This window comes from Engystomops pustulosus, chromosome 1, assembly GCF_040894005.1.
Source record: "Engystomops pustulosus chromosome 1, aEngPut4.maternal, whole genome shotgun sequence".
In the NCBI taxonomy this organism is placed as follows: Eukaryota; Metazoa; Chordata; class Amphibia; order Anura; family Leptodactylidae; genus Engystomops; species Engystomops pustulosus.
The window spans coordinates 20,579,154-20,598,804 of record NC_092411.1 but is presented as its reverse complement, the minus strand read 5'-3'; the positions used below and the strand labels follow the sequence as shown (position 1 = coordinate 20,598,804).

Below are 19,651 nucleotides of genomic sequence, written 5' to 3'. Positions count from 1 at the left end.
GTGTCCCCACGGTAACAGACGACAAACAAAGTCAATGTAGTCTGAGCATTCCTGGTGGCCCTCAGCGCAGCAGCGACACCTGGTGGATATCGGGTGCACGACCTTAGTGAATCCTGGCAAGTTCCGAATTAATGTCGGAGAACGCGCCGCGGGATTGCGACTGGACCGGGTAAGTAAATCTGCCCCACACTGTCCTTACTGAAGATTAGATTATTTTTGCCACTGAAACTCAGGTGCTCTCCTGAATACCTTCCCCTAGGTGGTGCTAGCGAGCATTAAGTCTTTGGGGCTCATTTACTAAGGGGCCGAATCGCCAGGTTTCCCGAATATTGCCATTTTGTGCTATTTGTCCCTGAATTGCACTGGGTTTTTGGCACACGCCATCAGATTGTGTCGCATCAGTGCCGGCTTGCATGCGATAGAAATCTGGGGGGCGTGGCCGTCGGAAAACCCGACGGATTTGGAAAAACTGGGTATTTAAAAAAAAATTGTGTCGTGAGATCAGCACTTACATACACCGAGGATAAGAAGGTCAACTCCGGCGGACCTCGGTGCAGCAGCGACACCAGGTGGACATCGGGCACACGACCTTAGTGAATCCCGGCAGAACCCGAATCCTTGTCGGAGACGCGCCGCGGGATCGCGACTAGACCGGGTAAGTAAATCTGCCCCTTTGTGTTTTGTACTTCTCTTGCTTGAATAGAAACCCCACCCAAACTTTAGTTTTCACTAAACAAATTATGTGAAATGAATGCGGAGTCTAAAATATCTGACAGTATGTAAGATGGCGTCCAAGACCAGTGTGATATCCTTAACAATAGCGACAGATAAACACTCAATCCTCTGCTTAAGGGAAATATCCGTGCTGAAAGGAAAGGGAAAACTAATGAGGGTCTATGGGAGATAAAGAGCCCTATATATACATGGATAGTTCTAATAGGAGGAAATTATCAGCAATGTAAGAGGATTTATATGAATGGGAGTAATTTGGGGTAATAGATCAGAGCAGTGGAGGGGGAATATACCTCCCTACACTCAGCTCTAATCATGTTACTCGTATTATTCCCGTATCCTTCACCTGATCACTTCCAGAAAGAGATTTATATTGTAGGACTGAATGTAAAATGACTACAGATGTGAAGGCAGATGCCTCCTACCTGTCCATGTCGGCGAGCTCGGCCACCACCCGGGCAGCGCTGCTGAAATTCCTGTTCTTCTCGTAGTATCTCCACAATAAGTCCATGCTCCGCACTTTGTTCTGGTCGATCTTAGACATCCGTACAAGATGAGGCTCCAGGAAGGGAGAATTGAGCTGGGAATATAATACAATATTGTGATGTAATGTTTAGGACCTATGTACATGTCCGGGTCTATATGGTACCACGTCCCCCTCACCTCCAGCAGCTTGTCTGTGAGATCCGCTTGGATCAGCCAGTTGAACAATGCAATGTTGAAGAGTTCATCAGAAGATCGCTGGGCCAGCTTCAGCATCTGCTCAAACTAAAAAGTATCTCGATCAATTTTTTTTATCGAATCATATCCAGAAATCTAGAAAACCATGAATAATTGATACAGAAAGTTTATTGGAAAATTGTATAACTTTTTATTTCACAAACAACATCAATTATTTGCCAGAATGCACTTAAAGTGGACAACCCCTTTAAAGGAAACCTACCACTTGAAGTGGCAGGTTTCAGATGCAAATACCGAGCACCAGCTCATGGTGAGCTGGTGCCGGAGCTTATTTTTGTTAGTGTTTTAAACCGCGGTATCGCGGTTTAAAACACTTTTTAAACGTTATAGCCGGCGCAGGCAGGTACACGCTCGGCGCTTACCATGCGCGCGGCTCTCCTTCACTTCCTATGTAGCCGCGCGCACGGTAAGCGCCGAGCGCGTACCTCCCTGCGCCGGCTATAAAGTTTAAAAAGTGTTTTAAACCGGCGATACCGCGGTTTAAAACACTAACAAAAATAAGCTCCGGCACCAGCTCACCCTGAGCTGGTGCTCGGTATTTGCATCTGAAACCTGCCACTTCAAGTGGTAGGTTTCCTTTAAGGATCATCTAAGGATACTTAGCTCACGTTTGATTTGTCTGTAGGATACAATGTAATGAAGATGATGTAATAAGTGTTTAAAAGACGTCCTTTCCTAATGCTGAATGTCACTTACCTCTCCTGGAAGGCCTGTAAGCCGGCAGCGTCCTCCTGGCTGCCCGTTCTTATGAAAATGAAGCCCCAGCCCCTTAGGATCCTTTCCGCCAATGGACTTTTTCTATCTGCAATTCAATTTTTTGCTTACCTTTTTCTATTTTTCCATGTACAGAGCAGTGTTAGGGCTTGTTTTCTGCACAACAAATTGCCCTTCCTAGTGCCAGTATTTTATATTCTATGCCACATTCTAGGAAACGGGGGAAAAAAATCCAAATGCGGTGAAATTGACAAAAAAAAGCAAACTAATTTGCACCATTTTCTTGTGGGCTCTGCTTTTATTGCTTTCACTGGTCGCTCAAAATGACACTTCTTTAATCTTGGGGTCGTTGCCATCAGGGTTATTAAATTTATACAGGTTATAACAGATTTTCATCCTATGGCATACGTAGATATGAAAGGTGTCATTTTTGCAGGAAGTTGTTTTCATTGCTACCATTTTGGAGACTGCATGACCTATTGATCTCATTTGGGCTCTGATTTCCGTTTTGGGGTTTAATGTCAGGAATGACGGTTACATAATTTTATAGACTGGAAGTTTTAGGACACTGCCATACCCAATACGTTTTGATTTTTTTTGGTTTATTTTTATATTCATTTTTATATTCACGCTTTTAGCCCCAGAATGATACTTTGACCCTAGTGGGTCTGATCATTCATAATGTATTGCGGTATATCGTGCACCACTGGCACAATCTGAGCCCATGTACTGCCAAATTTTAAGTGCCTCTGGCAGTATTGCTAGGGGCATTTAACGGGTTTTCACCCACGATTGTTGCCAGGACCCACAGGGGTTTGCTGTAATATGCCTCCGTGGTGTATGAAGAGGATTCAGCCCGTATGCACTCTCCATTACCCCCTTGCCACCCACCAACGTACTATTACAGCAGAATGCTGCAAGGGGTTAATAAGAGCCGGGGGGGGGGGTCAAACTGTGCAGACTTTGGGCAGGGGCGGGGTCAGGTACATGGGCAGGCCTCGGGGGGAGTGCCGGCGGGCAGGTACATGTGCCGGCCGCAGGGCGGGTGGATGTGATGAGCACTGGGCAGATACATGTGCCAGCCCAAGGGGGGGCAGAAGGATGTGGCGGCCGGAGGACATGTCAGTGGGCGGGAGACCGACGCCGCCCCCTCGTCTAGCAGGAGGCGCGCCGACTAGGATGAGAATCTCAACTCGCCTCATGGCAAGTGTGCCTCTGTTTGTACCCTGCGGCCGTTTGGCTCCCGTCCTCACACTGCTGCCACCCTGCTGACTCACGGCCACAGTAGCGAGTTGCTGCCCACTTCGCTGCCTAACGCGCAAGCTGACACTCTCTTCTCCTGACGATGATGATGATGATCAGCTACATCATCATCGATTTGTGTTTCCTTGTCAGTGCTATCCTCCTCAGCGGTCTCAGTATGATATAACTTCTCGTGCCACCCTCCAGAACTCTACTCTCTACTGTTTGCCCCACCTCTTCACTGCCAAGCAGCTGCTGACTGTCCTCAAACACTTCGTCCTCGCCTGAATAGTGGCGCTGAGCCCAAACCACCTAGTAGCTCTCTGGCTACAGGAAAGGAACAGGACAGAGGCAGGTTGAGGACAGGTGAGGGCGGCTGACCTGCTCCTGGGCCATGCCAACTAATTGTTGTATCTGAGGAACCCACGGACTCTTGGCTAGGGTTGTCAGATGTCATTTGGGAGGAATTGGCTGACCTAGTCAACCACTCGACAACCTTCGGGTGGTTTATCAACACACTGCCGCTAGCTGACACCGGCAGTTCTGGCCTCACAGAGTCACCCCTGCTGCGACGTTCCCTTACTGTGCTGCTACCTCTGCCTGCTCCACCTGTCACCTTTCTGTCTGACATAGTGGTTAATCAACTATGTTGATTTGACACGGATCTACTTTATCTAAAAAAAAAAAGGAAATTTGGGGTATACAGAAGCACAAGAACTGACACCCAGGAAAATGAGCAGAAATTACTACAGAAAATATGTGGATTTTACACAGAATTCTTCCTATTCACTTCAGCAACAAACTGCTATTTGGGGTATACAGATCCCCCAAAACGGACAACCTTGGAGCAAAAATCACTACAGCACAGTACAGTAGAAGCAGCTGGACGCTATAGGCAGCACATGCAATCGATTCACCCATCTCTAATCAAGAGGCTTAGGCTTCTTGCTGTATCTGGCGGGTAGGTGGGATGGTTGGACCTAGCGTAGTTTTGAGTAAAAAACTGCAAAAGAGAGTTTGCTGCTTTTGCAAAAGAATGCAGACAAGGGAGGGAACGTGGCCGCCCCCTCTAACGACCACCGCGCCTCTCCACGCCCCCTCCATGCCCACATAGGTGGCATATTCACAATTTTAATAGCAAATTCTTGCACTACGCCGAAAACTGGATTAGAAGCAGTGATAAATCCCCCCTAAAACTACAGGAATCACCTTGGTGGTGCATGGCATGGTCTATTCCCATATTTCCTATCTTCAATTGATGACATGATGGAATCCCTGCGAGATCCCCGAGGTGCATTGTTCGCCGAAATCCACATCTGCCGCGATTCATGAAGATCATGAAGAAGTGCTTGGCTTGCAACACAAATTGCTTTGTTAAATCCCACACGTAGTCTGAATGCGTCGGATCACCCAACGGCTTGCCCCTGATTTGTGTCGCGTGAAAGCCGGTGCGCCAAAATCTGATCGTGTGCGAAAAAACCCCTTTCTAAATGCGGCGCACACCGGAAATCGGCGGGTATTCCGACGATAGTGCGGACCGCGGACCCTTAGTAAATGAGCCCCAAACTGTTCTAGTTGCCCATGGCAATGAATCAGAGCTCAGCTTTCATTTTCCCACAGCTGTGAATTAAATTAAAGCTGATCACTGATTGGTTACCTTGGACAACAAGAACAGTTCTGCTCCCAGACATTGGGGCACATTTACTAAAGGCTTTGCGCCAGTACTCTGTCAGACTTTGCACGTTCTTGTGGGGGAAAATGGCTTGCACACATACTTAAGAAGAATCTGTGCCGCTATTGTGTCGCACGTGACCCTTTTGTGGCGCAGCTATGCTGGCTTCTATGTGACACAAATTAGGAGGTGTGCCATTGGTCGGACAGACAGATTCGGACAAACCACTGTATTTAACATGCAAAGTCTGTCGCACCCTCTATGTTAAAGGTGCACCACAAAAAGTTGGTGAACTCTGGTCAGTGCAGGGAATCTTCAGATTCATGATTTCTGGCACATTATACACGGACAATGCACTTTTAGTGAAGTTCCCGACTTTCTAAGTAAATGTGCCCCATTTTGTTGATAAAAGTTCTGTCCCCATAGTAATCCACACATACATCCCTTTAAGATGCGGATGGTGGACTGCACATGTCTGATAGCTTTTTTCATCCTAATCTGTGCAGTGATGGCTGCTGCAGCGCGATCCGGACCCCAGACTGTTCAGACTGACAACTCCCTATGGTCCTCCAGCCGGCCGCCTCGTTCCCACGTCGCTTCACGTTGATACATTTTAACTAAACTTTGTTTGTTTCTATTCTCCTTTCTGTCCCTTCCTGGTGACCGGGAGCCCTGTAGTGAATCTGTCATATCTATAAAGAGTAATTTACTGTTAACCTCTAAGCTTAAAGGGGTTGTCCACTTTCAGCAAATAGTTGATATGGTTTGTGTAAGGAAAAGTTAAACAATTTTCCAATGTACTCTCTGTATCAATTACTCACAGTTTCCTAGATCTCTGCTTGCTGTCATTCTATAGAAAGCTTCCATCTTTACCTCCGCTGGATAGAAATCAATGGTCATGTGATGTCACACAGGTGCACGGCTCGTTAGTATCACAAAGAGGAATCAGAGCTGTGTGATATAACGAGCCGTGCACATGTGTGACTATGGGAATATTTCTACCCACTGGAAGTAAACAATGAAGCTTCCTATAGAAGGACAGCAAGCAGAGATCTAGAAAACCATGAGGAATTCATACAGAAAGTATATTGGAAAATTGTATATCTTTTCCTTACACAAACCATATCAATTATTTGCTAAAAGTGGACAACCCCTTTAAGCTTACCCTCTATCCTAAGCCAGATCAACAAATCAATAAAGTTAACTGGGGCTACATGAATCCCCCTGTACTATTACCACTAAAGATACATCCACCTGAGGAAGTCGTATTTATTGGTTTACTGTTACAAGGAATCAACTGTGGATTTGCTCAAATTCTTATTTTTTTCAGTGGAATTTCCAGGGTAATCCCTGCACCTATCGCAAAGGCTGAGAGGTCTGTACATTGGTTACTCGTCAGGCTCTCATACTGGGGTCTTGCTACAAGGCGTAGGAGAAGTTATCAGCTCACCAGCGCTCCCAGGTACCAGGGACCATGTGTGGGGGCTCCTTCTGCACCTGTAACTATATCACTGAGACGTAGTAAAGTGTAGCAATCCATTTCAGACATCTACTGCTAAGACTGCAAAATCACAGGATGCATAAAGATTGTATAAGACTCCACAGCACAACTAAGAGAAAAACTCACCTTCTGCAAAACTAATAATCCTTTATTCAAGTTCAAGTTTGTACACTGACCACTAAGAGAAAAGTACATACTATATACATAGCCTCCACTAGGGGGAGCTCAGGAGATTACTAGATACTGCAGTGTACCCCCGATGAGATATGCAGGGTGCACCTGGACAGGTGGATGATGTGAGGCGGAAGGGGTTAAAAGGACATGTTGCACTTTAAGAGGAGAAGGCAAGCTGCGGAGCACTTTCCTCCTCCCCTTTTTTCATGCATATAAGGGGGAGCGAGTCTCCTCCTCCCTCTCTCTAGGCTGTGGCACACAAGAAGCAGTCGTTCCCTCCCTAATTTATTGTTTTGTTTAATTGTTTTGGATATTCTGTGCTTTTATAGTTCTGAAGTCACTGCTGGTGATCTGAGATTGCAGCTTGCTCGTCTGGCCGACTTGCCATCTGGGAGTACAGATGGGAATAGTACAGTCCCAAACCGTTTTTCCCTTCGGATAGAGAGTTCAATTACAACTGCCTACTGTTTTGATAATTTATGTGTTTGGTTAATTGTCAAAATAATATTTGTTAATAAATGCTGTGAGCGGTTTCTCCACCACCCAACATGAGCCTCTTTAATGTTTTACGTATTCAAGAAAATAGATGTTACAGGTTTATGAGAATATGCCGACGAAAAGTGACGCGTTGTGCCATATCTAGAGGTGGGTTAAGTTAGCATTCCACCAGTATACACCACCACTAGGGGAGCTTAGGTGATTACTACACACTGTATATACACCACCACTAGGGGAGCTCAGGAGATTACTACATACTGTATATACAGCCACCACTAGGGGAGCTTAGGTGATTACTACATACTGTATATACAGGCACCACTAGGGGGAGCTCAGGAGACTACTACATACTGTATATACACCACCACTAGGGGGAGCTCAGGAGACTACTACATACTGTATATACAGCCACCACTAGGAGGAGCTCAGGAGATTACTACATACTGTACATACAGCCACCACTAGGGGGAGCTCAGGAGATTACTACATACTGTATATACAGCACCACTAGGGGGAGCTCAGGAGATTACTACATACTGTATATACAGCCACCACTAGGGAGAGCTCAGGAGATTACTACATACTGTATATACACCACCACTAGGGGGAGCTCAGGAGATTACTACATACTGTATATACAGTCACCACTAGGAGGAGCTCAGGAGATTACTGAATCTGTATATACAGGCACCACTAGGGGAGCTTAGGTGATTACTACATACTGTATATACACCACCACTAGGGGAGCTTAGGTGATTACTACATACTGTATATACAGCCACCACTAGGGAGAGCTCAGGAGATTACTACATACTGTATATACAGCCACCACTAGGAGGAACTCAGGAGATTACTACATACTGTATATACACCACCACTAGGGGGAGCTCAGGAGATTACTACATACTGTATATACAGCCACCACTAGGAGGAACTCAGGAGATTACCACATACTGTATATACACCACCACTAGGGGGAGCTCAGGAGATTACTACATACTGTATATACAGCCACCACTAGGAGGAACTCAGGAGATTACTACATACTGTATATACACCACCACTAGGGGAAGCTCAGGAGATTACTACATACTGTATATACACCACCACTAGGGGAGCTTAGGTGATTACTACATACTGTATATACAGCCACCACTAGGGGGAGCTCAGGAGATTACTACATACTGTATCTACACCACCACTAGGGGAAGCTCAGGAGATTACTACATACTGTATATACACCACCACTCGGGGGTGCTCAAGAGATTACTACATACTGTTTATACACCACCACTAGGGGGAGCTCAGGAGAGTACTACATACTGTATATACACCACCACTGGGGCGAACTCAGGAGATTACTACATTCTGTATATACACCACCACTAGGGGGAGCTCAGGAGATTACTACATACTGTATATACAGCCACCACTAGGAGGAGCTCAGGAGATTACTACATACTGTATATACACCACCACTAGGAGTCGTTCCGGAGATTACTACATACTGTATATACGGCCACCACTAGGAGGAGCTCAGGAGATTACTATATACTGTATATACACCACCACTAGGAGGAGCTAAGGAGATTACTATATAATGTATATACACCACCACTAGGAGGAGCTAAGGAGATTACTATATACTGTATATACACCACCACTAGGAGGAGCTAAGGAGATTACTAGATACTGTATATACACCACCACTAGGAGGAGCTCAGGAGATGACTACATACTGTATATACAGCCACCACTAGGAGGAGCTCAGGAGATTACTATATACTGTATATACACCACCACTAGGAGGAGCTAAGGAGATTACTACATACTGTATATACAGCCACCACTAGGAGGAGCTCAGGAGATTACTACATACTGTATATACACCACCACTAGGGGAAGCTCAGGAGATTACTACATACTGTAGTAGGAGGAGCTCAGGAGATTACTACATACTGTATATACACCACCACTAGGAGGAGCTCAGGAGATTACTACATACTGTATATACATCACCACTAGGGAGAGCTCAGGAGATTACTATATACTGTATGTACACCACCACTAGGAGGAGCTCAGGAGATTACTATATACTGTATATACAGCCACCACTAGGAGGAGCTCAGGAGATTACTTCATACTGTATTTACAGCCACCACAAGGGGGAGCTCAGGAGATTACTACATACTGTATATACACCACCACTAGGAGGAGCTCAGGAGATTACTACATACTGTATATACACCACCACTAGGGGGAGCTCAGGAGATTAATACATACTGTATATAGAGCCACCACTAGGGGGAGCTCAGGAGATTACTACATAGTGTATACTTTGCCACCTCTATAACAATATTCTTTATATAGAGCACACAGATTACGCAGCACTGCATAGAGCTTGCCAAATCAGTCCCTGTCCCCAACAAGGCTCACAATCTAATCAACCTACTAGTATGTTTTTGGACTTCCGGAGATTACTACATACTGTATAAAAGACCACTACAATGGATAACTCACAATATTAGAATGTATATAGTCACCACTAGGGGGAGCTCATATGTATATCACTGTATGCAGTTAGACTGACAGCCCCTGTTACCTTTGCCATTGCACACAATTCTAGATGTCTCTGGGTGAATGTCTTCAGGTCTTCTCCATGGATTCTCCCACAAGCTGCAGATGCAGAAGAATTTGTTGTCTTGAATAAACAAGACCTAAAGAAAACACGTTCCCGACCTGCGCTTGTATTTGAACAGCTGTCTATCAGCCGGAGCATCAGATCTAGGAAACAGAGGAACCCGCGGGCAGGAGAGAAGAGGCCACACATATCCAATACTAAAATAACCCTGTCTGTGTGTTTTCTTAGTCTTGTCCTCATTTCGGACTCTTCCTGTATTTACATTTTGAAAACAAGGAGCTTCAGTCACCGATTCCTGCACCCCCGAAGGCGTTATTTTATCAGCAGGTGATTGGCTGTCCTATATGAATATGTCTATGGGGGTGAAATGGAAATGTCCAAAACTTTCTATGAGACTTCATGTTGCTAGTGTTCACCATTTTCCAGATCTTTACTTGCTGTCAGTGAATGCAATCCCTTCCGTCTCCATTCAGAGACAGTGACCGTGTACATAGAGAGTCCCAGCTGACAAGTGGAGACACTTGTATCTAGTATAGACAATGCTCTGTGAGCTAAATACATACGAAGCAGCTGCCCAGATCACTGGTTTGTTACAATGTATCAGTCTGGAGTGCAGGCTGTTTAGCTCACAGAGCGTTGTCTAGACTGGATACAATTGTCTCCACTTCTCAGCTGACAGCAGGACTAGCTGTATACAGGGTCACTACCTCTGAATGGTGACAATTGTATCCAGTCCAGACAATGCTCTGTGAGCTAAACAGCCTGCACTCCAGACTGATACATTGGGGGTCATTTACTAAGGGCCCGAATCGCTATTTTTCGTCGGGTTTCCCGAAAATTACCGATTTGCGCCAAATTGCCCCGGGTTTTTGGCGCACGTGATCGGATTGTGACGCATCGACGCCGGCATGCACGCAACGGAAATCGGGGGCGCAGCCGTCGGAAGACCCGACAGATTCGGAAAAACTGCGGAATTTTTTTAAAAAAAGTGTCACTTGACATGCGCTTACCGGCACCCAAGATAGGACGGTGAACTCCGGCGAACTCCAGCGGACTTCAGCGCAGCAGCAACACCTGGTGAACATCAGATGCACTACCTTAGTGAATTGCCGGAAGACCCGAATCCTCGACGGAGAACGCACCACTGGATCACGAATGGACCGGGTAAGTAAATCTGTCCCATTGTAACAAACCAGCAGAGAGATCTGTACAGCTGCTGCTGAAGTGTTTAGCTCACAGAGCATTGTCAATTGTATTCAGTCTAGACAATGCTCTGTGAGCTAAACTACCTGGAACAAAACATGATTTATATTGAGCATTACATGTCCTTCATGATATAATATTCCATTTACTAATAAGTTAAAAAATGAATAATAGTCTCATAGAAAGTTTTGGACATTTCCATTTCACCCCCATAGACCTATTCATATAGGACAGCCAATCACCTGCTGATAAACGCCCACGGTGGTTCAGGGATCGGTGACTGAAGCTCCATGTTTTCAAAATGTTTAAATTATTGCACATAATAATAATAATACCAAACACCTGGTAATAATCACAGAACAATCGTAATAACAAAAATAGCGATAATACATCATTATCAATAATCACTGCAGGAAATATTAATCATGTTAAATTGGACATAATAAGATAATAGAAAATGGCGATTAATAATAATTGCAGAAAGTAATAACAATAATAGTGATAATAAAATATTAAAACAGCAGAAAATAATGATAATAATATGTTTTTATTACTGATAGTAATAATAGTAATTTCATTCTCATAATACGAGAGATTTTCAAATCTTTCCAGAATTGTAGATATTTCTTGCCCCCCGTTAGACTAGTGGCTGGTTGCGGTACTGCAGGATCACACAGGTAATATAGTTCCTCTGCTCTTGAACAATGCGCCAGAAAATACAAGAATGAGAGGGTATGTAAGGCGATCCGGCCCCCATTATTCCTCCTGTGTACACGGCCCGCTCTGGATCGGGGAGGGTCCGTCCTCTTGGGGCCGCTGCTATTCATAGAGGGACATGGATATGGAATGTCTGGAGGTCACCTGAAGGACAATGCACAATGACACCACCTGGCGTTACAGTTACTATAGCAAATCACAAGGATTAGGCTGTAGTGAGCAGCGCCCCACCTGCCCGCACCCCTCCACCCTGTGCTCTTTATTCATCGCACCTATCTGTCTCATTCATATCTGTAATATCTGCAATACAATAATGGAACAATCATAAGATCCAAGTAGAAAGAAATATAGTAAGGCACATGTATCCGAGGGGAAGCCTCCACCTGACAGGTTGGATTATATCCTACTACCACAAGGGGGAGGTCACTGCATATTGGTTATATGAAGTAATTCCCCATGTGGAGAGCTCCCTCTAGTGGCAGCTGCAGGCAGAAAAAAAAGTTTATTCTATAACTTAGATATGTTAATAAACCAGGAGAATTTGGATATTTGTTCATGGGAGCAGCAAATGTGTGATCACCTCTGAGCTCAGATGTGGGTCCCAGTGGTTGTCACACATGAATTGCCATTTGAATTTGCAAATGAAAAATATAATTCACAACAGGAATCAGGGCTAAAAAAATGACTGCCCCTCAAAGAGATTGAGACTCAAAAATACTGGTGGTAACGGGAAAGAACCCAAAAATACAGGGTACGACAGGACAGGACAAAAAAAATATACTGTATAAAATAATAGAAATGGTAGGAAAGTCCTCAGCATTAGTCCATGAGACTCCAAAGAGATATCCAACGTGGAATAGACTAACATCGGGCATAGAGCACGCCTCCAATGTTTTAGGGATCCGCCCCTTTCTCAAGCATACATACACTATGGGGCAGATTTACTTACCCGGTCCATTCGCGATCCAGCGGCACGTTCTCTGCGGTGGAATCGGGTCCGGCCGGGATCCTCCGACGTCCACCAGGTGTCGCTGCTGCGCTGAAGACCATCGGAATGCACTGAAGTTCACTGTCCTATCGTGGGTGCAGGTAAGCGCGTGTCCAGCGACCCTTTTTTTTAAAAAATGCGCCGGTTTTTCCGAATCCGTCGGGTTTTCGTACGACCACGCCCTCCGATTTCCGTCGCGTGCATGCCAGCGCCGATGCGGCACAATCCGATCACGTGCACCAAAATCCCGGGGCAATTCAGGAAAAATCGGCGCAAATCGGAAATATTCGGGTAACACGTCGGGAAAACACGAATCGGACCCTTAGTAAATGACCCCCTATATTCTGTATGACCTATGAAGGGCTGAATACAGATATTTGGTAAAGAATAAAGTTCTGTATCGTTACTATTAGTTTATACAGAGAGATGTGGAGTCAATAACCTCCGCTGAAATGCTAAGAGAGATTTCTATATATGCATCAGGACCAAAGAAATGGTCATAGCAGGAGGCAAGAATCAAAAATAATACGCACAGAAGTAGGAGAGACTCCAAAATTCTTCTCATAAGTAGAGGGGGGGCTTAAAAATACTGGTCATGATAGTAGGTGGTACCCAAAAATACTGGTCATGATAGTAGGTGTTACCCAAAAATACTGGTCATGATAGTAGGTGTTACCCAAAAATACTGGTCATGATAGTAGGTGGTACCCAAAAATACTGGTCATAAGAGGAGGTGGGGCTCAAAAATAATAAGCACAAAAGGAGGAGAGACTCAAAACTGCAGGTCACAGGTGAGGGGGGGGATCTAAAAAATATTGAACTCAACAGCAGACGGGACTAGAATATACTGGACACAACTAAAAATAGTAGCGACCACAGGAGTTTATGGCTTGTAGCACAGATGTGCACATGGCTTCAGAATCATCCATTTTGGGGAGAGCCGGGTGGTCTGTTTCTCCAAAAATAAGACATATGTAAAAAATAAGCCCTCCCCTGATTTATCAGGGTTTTTTCAGTATATGTGAAATATAGCTATGTGCTTCGATGCAGAAACACAGGATAATTCATTGCTATTCAGTAGTCAGGGAAAGCTGGGTGAGAAGCCCCATAGGTTACATGCTCGGTTATAATCCAGCTTATCCCTCCAGTGAGTCTGCTCATTGGCTGCGCTCCCCTCTGCTCTAAAATACTCCCACCAGGCTGTTTATAAGTGATACTAAAGTGCCACCTGCTGGTTGATTTGGGAATAAGTAGTAGATTACTGACGCTTTTTGGAGAAGCTCCTGGATCACATATGCAGTAATCCTCTGCTCTTGTAGGAGATGTGTCCTCCATGATAAGCCCGAGTTTCCAGAGAAAATCTATGTCCTGAATGCAGAAATAGGAGCTCCTTTACTAAGGGTCGCGCGCTCCACTTTCACGGGACTGTTCGCCATTTTTCGGGATTTGCGCAGCTTTGACAGGCATGCGATTGGATTTTGGCACAGCTGCGCCGGCTTTCATGCGGCACAAATCGGGGGGCGGGCCGTCGGATGATCCGATTGATTCGGACTGAGCGCGGGATTTAACTTTCAAATTGTGTCGCAATGGTGCACTTACATGCACCGGGAAGAAGAAGGTGAACTCCGTCGGACCTGAACGAGGAAGCGACACATGCAGGATATCGAGCGCACGATCTTAGTGAATCGTGGCACAGGGCATTATACACGGACCATGCGCTTTCGGGGAACTCGCTGGACAGGGTAAGTAAATGTGCCCCATATTTGCACTGATCTGTACTGGTGATAGAACTACAAGCAGAGAGCCACAGGCTGAACTGATGTCTATGAGGAGATAGTCTTTGGGGGTCATTTACTAAGGGCCCGATTTGCGTTTTCCCGACATGTTACCCGAATATTTCCGATTTGCGCCAATTTTCCCTGAATTGCCCCGGGATTTTGGAGCACGCGATCGGATTATGGCGCATCGGCGCTGGCATGCATGCGACGGAAATCGGGGGGAGTGGCCGAACGAAAACCTGACGGATTCGGAAAAACCGCTGCATTAAAAAAAAAAAATGTGTCGCGAAAATTGCACTTACCTTCACTAGGTATAGGCCGGTGAATTTTAGGGCTTTCCGACGGGCCTCGGCGGACTTCAGCGCAGCAGCGACATCTGGTGGACGGCGGAGGAACTACTTTAGTGAATCCCGGCCGGACCCGAATCCACCGCAGAGAACGCGCCGCTGGATCGCGAATGGGCCGGGTAAGTAAATCTGCCCCATTCTGTTTTATTACATATATGTGATTGTACTGCATATATTGTTTCCCCCAGGACATCAACAGTAAAAGAAAAAAATAACTTTTTTTGTACATTTTCTTAAAAAAAATGGCAAAAATAAATTCAAGTAAACACTTTATTAAAACTTAAGTATCTTAAGATTGAACTATCTTCACTAAACAGTTACAGGCGTATTTGATGCCTTGCTGTATTACTCAGCAGCCTGCTGGAGGATGAGAGCTGTAGTATATGAAGGATGGAGATTGTGGTCTCTTTGTGGGCATTTTTTCCCTAATTGACTTAAAGGGCTTTTCCCATAAAACAAGTTAGGCCCTATCCACAGGATTTGCTGATCTGTGGGGGTCTCAGATCAAGAGAATGAGGGGTCTCCTGTACCCCCATCTGACCCCTTGTTTCTCCCTGAGATCAGTGTTCTCCACTAGCTCCATAGAGATGAATAGGGCAGCCCGGCCATGCACAACCCGACGATGGGTCAGACGGGGGTATATCAAACTCCATCAGACCCTCCATTCTCGTGATCTGTGCTGGTCTCATTACTGAGGACGGGGCTTAACTTGTTTTATGGGAAAACCCTTTAAAAGAAATCTCCCTCACAATCCATCCTGATAAACCAGGGACACTACTCATAGATCCAGGCACCGGGACTGTGGTCATCTTCTAATAGCAACTTTTATAACGATGCTATTGAGCCATGCCTCAGCTTCACTGCTGTTACACTGTCTTCTCATGGTTTATCATGATGAATTTTAATAGTAGTTTTAATTTAAGAACTTTGTAAACCTATAATTATGGATCTGTGCATTACAGGGCCCCTAAACTGTGATTGGAGCTCCAGAAATACAAAATGCAACGAATATTGGGAGACACTGTTAGTACCTTGTGGGGCACATTTACTAAGAATAGTACAGTGTGTACTTAGTGCAGTGTCCTGTGTAGTGTACAGGGGGCGCCACATTCAGGATTTTTGGCACATGTTCTTCATGAATCTGGTGCCCCCTGCACTGCTCTGACAGAGGGCACCACTTTTTTGTGGTGCACCTTTAACATGGGGAGTGGGACAAACTTCTGTTGCACTTTGCATGTTAAATCTGACGCACGGTCCGACTGAGCATCGCAATGCCCCCTAATTTGTTCTGCAAAGGGTCACGTGTAACACAAATGTGGCGCGGACTCTTCTCATATACCTGTGCAAGCAGTTTGCACTTAAAAGAATGTGCAAAGTCTGATAGGAAACTGGCGCACGGCCCTTAGTAAATGTGCCCCAATAAGTCTATAGGTGCCGCCAGCTGTTATTGATTCTTTTATTATTACAGCCTATTGTTATGAAGTGATATCACTGCAAACATTTGCAACATCCCCCACAGGGGCCTAGCATTTTCTTGGGGCCTGGAGGCAGCCGGGGCCCAAAATACCAGAGTGACTGGAGATTGCAGCCTAGGCACGCTGGTGTCCCGGTGCTTGTAAGGTAAGTCTCTGAGTAATGGATGAGGAGCCCGTGGTGGTAACAGGCGTATCCAGGGATCAGACGGAGTCAACGTTGTGCAAATCAACTTACAGTTCTTTATTGAACAGAAGGCAACAGCCAGAACGGGTAACAGCAGATTCTTAAGCTGGAAGAGTCATGGAGAGCCGGTCCACAGGAAGGTTACAAGTAGCCTGATAGTAGATGCAGGCTGGGCTGGTGCAGGTAGAACTGAGTCCAGGTGGTGGAAGCTGCAGTTATGGATTTAAGTCCCCGGACTTGCCCTGGGTGCCAGGCAGTAGGCCTGAGGCACTAGAGTTTCCTGAGGTTAGGACGCTGGCTATGGCAGACAGACCTTGAGGCCCGGTTCTGTCTGCAGACTCTGGCTCTGGCCGAACAGACTGGCTGCTAAATGGAGTCTCTAACTCTGACCTCGTGCTTCAGCCCAGCAATGGTTTATATATCCCCTGGTCAGGTGGTAGCATCTCTCCAATCACCTTCCAGCTTGTGTTACAGAAACATCATTGGACAATTACACATTTCAGAAATAACTGTTGCCTTGCCAGGCAGTAGCTACAATTACACAGTATTCCAAATTCTATAAACTTCCTAGAGAGGTGATCGATCTCCCTAACAGCTCCTGACCTGAGGAGGGCGCTATTCACCACTACCAGCCTGCCTATGCATTGGCAGGGGTGTTGCACATTGTACCTGAATCACATTACATGAAAGGGGACTCATCACCAAGTCCAAAATACGGAAAATCATGAATCATGTGATTACCGCTGTACCGTGGATCAATTTGGTGCTTTTATTTACCCCCGCAAAAATTAAAGTCTTACCTCCCTTTTTACCTCCCTAGTATGAGATTATTCACACTTATTGGGGCCAGATTTTAAGAAACCAAAGAGAAATCAACCCGAAAGTGCCCACAGAGGTCCCACAGAATTATGGAGATTAATTAACTCTGAAACCCAGTTGTCTATATCTGGGAGTCTATTCTGGAATTACTGGTTTAGTTATTATCCAAAGTCATGTCACAATATTTTTGAAAGTTGATCTACTGGATCTACATATTCCTTACCCAGAAAACAGAGCATCCATGGCATTTTAGACTGTGTACCCCTGCAGACCTATTCCTTTCCTGCCTTACTTCCAGAGATCTTTCCATCATATCATGTAGGTTGTCCTTTGTAAATTTACCACATCTTTAAATCTAAATATCAAAATCCATCCTGATAAACCAGGGACATTACTCATAGATCCGGGCACTGTGATTGTGGTTATCTTCTTATAAGTGTTATCCATGGCCTCCTTCCTTCTAAAATCAACTTTTAAAATTATACTAATGATCCAGTGGGGGGAGTTTACAGAACCCATCTGTGCTGTAGCTTCACAGGCTATTATACTGTGCAGGATCACTTCCACCTCCCATGGTGTGAGATTACATCAGGCAGAGAGAGGGGAAAGTGCTAGTGGAGCACTGGGTAGGGCGTGACAGTGTAACATCCTGTGAAGCTGCAACACTGAGGGGCTCTGGGAACAGTTACGGTGCCTGGATCTATGAGTAAGTGTCCCTGGTTTATCAGGATAGATTTTGATGGTAGATTTCCTTTAAGTATGATCTCTGGCACTATTGATGATGTTGATTGTGACACTTTAGTGGGTTTAGGGGGCTTTTATCTTTTTCTATCTTTTTTGGGGACATAGTTGTATTATACGGTCGTTAGTGAAGAGTAATATTACAAAAGACACCAAGTAATCCAGGTCGTATTCATACATTTCCAGGAGAAATAACAGAGGAACATGACTACACAGTGATGTCTTCTCTGATTGAAGATGTTTTCTCTCATCATCTTCTGGATCTCACCACGGTGACATCTCCCGGTGACTGTAGAGTTTGTGGATTTGTATCCTCTGTCCTCTGTCATATAAATTCAGACAACAAAACAAACCCATAATCATTCTGTCTTTATTTATATAGCGCACACAGATTACGCAGCGCTGCACAAAGCTTGTCAAATTGGTCCCTGTCCCCAATGGGGCTCACAATCTAAACAACCTATCAGTAACAGTGTGGGAGGAAACCGGAGGACCCAGAGGAAACCCACACAAACACGGAGAGAACATACAAACTCTTTGCAGATGTTGACCTTGGTGGGATTCGAACCCAGGACCTCAGCGCTGCAAGACAGAAGTGCTACTCACTCAGCCACCGTGCCAACCCATAAACAAATTTTACACCAGACCACTTGCATTGCGGTTTTCATGACTGTTTGCCATCAATAAGTGACGCAGGACAATTCACGCCAATTCAATATAGTCAGCTGTAAATAAAAAACAATCCTATTGGATATAAGTTACGTACACTTGTACCTGATGGGTTTAATGAGGCGATTGATACAGTCGAAAACCAACTATTTGCTACACCGCACATAACATCTACCTAATAGAATAACACATGTGAAAGACCCTCTCACCCAGTGATTGACAATACCACTACAAGACAATGGGGGAGAGTTATCAAGCTGCCAATCACAGCTCCCCTTTAAAATATTCATGAGCACCGGTAAAATGAAAGCTGTGCTGTAATTGGCTGCTATGGGCAACTAAGCACATTCTTACTCTTAGGCAGCTTGATAACTCTCCGCCAGTGTGTATATATTAAAAAAATAATCAAAAATTGCTGCAAAGGTCAGAAAAGGTCTATATATATATTTTTTTTTTTTGCTATGAGTCTATTACCTTTGAATTGTATCAAGCTCATTGCACAATAAGCAACAATCTCCACTGCATATAATCCTAATGTTCTCCCATAACACACTCAAGCCGCGCGCACCCTATTAGTTGTGTCCCTCTTCGGCTTCCGTACTTTTTGGAATAAAAAGGCCGGCTGACATACCAGCTGTAATTATACTTAACAAGCAATCATAAATGTACAGTATAATTATACTTATAGAGGCTTACAATAGAAACTATTATTAACACAAATATACTACAATTTTTTTTTAACCTTCAGTCCTTCTACAAATATGTACAATCATCTGTGACTAATAATCATAACAATCTGGTTGGCCCTATAGCTA

The 19,651-nt window shown here is 44.9% G+C and overlaps 1 protein-coding gene across 1 annotated transcript; it reads right to left on the bottom strand.

Moving 5' to 3' along the window:
- Nucleotides 1-738: 738 nt before the first annotated feature.
- Nucleotides 739-1,535, bottom strand: LOC140127025 (nuclear pore complex protein Nup155-like). Its single transcript, XM_072150752.1, has 3 exons — nt 1,396-1,535; nt 1,158-1,312; nt 739-865 (listed from the first exon to the last, which is right to left on the bottom strand). The coding sequence occupies exons 1-3, from the start codon at nt 1,489-1,491 to the stop codon at nt 739-741; spliced, it is 378 nt and encodes a 125-aa protein (XP_072006853.1). The 5' UTR covers nt 1,492-1,535.
- Nucleotides 1,536-19,651: the final 18,116 nt, after the last annotated feature.

Coding starts and splice junctions, on each gene's coding strand:
- LOC140127025 (XM_072150752.1), bottom strand. CDS start 1,491: ATGCTGAAGCTGGCCCAGCGATCTTCTGATGAACTCTTCAACATTGCA. Junction 1,313..1,395: donor TCACAGACAAGCTGCTGGAG/GTGAGGGGGACG, acceptor TTATATTCCCAG/CTCAATTCTCCCTTCCTGGA. Junction 866..1,157: donor GAGCTCGCCGACATGGACAG/GTAGGAGGCATC, acceptor CTTTCCTTTCAG/CACGGATATTTCCCTTAAGC.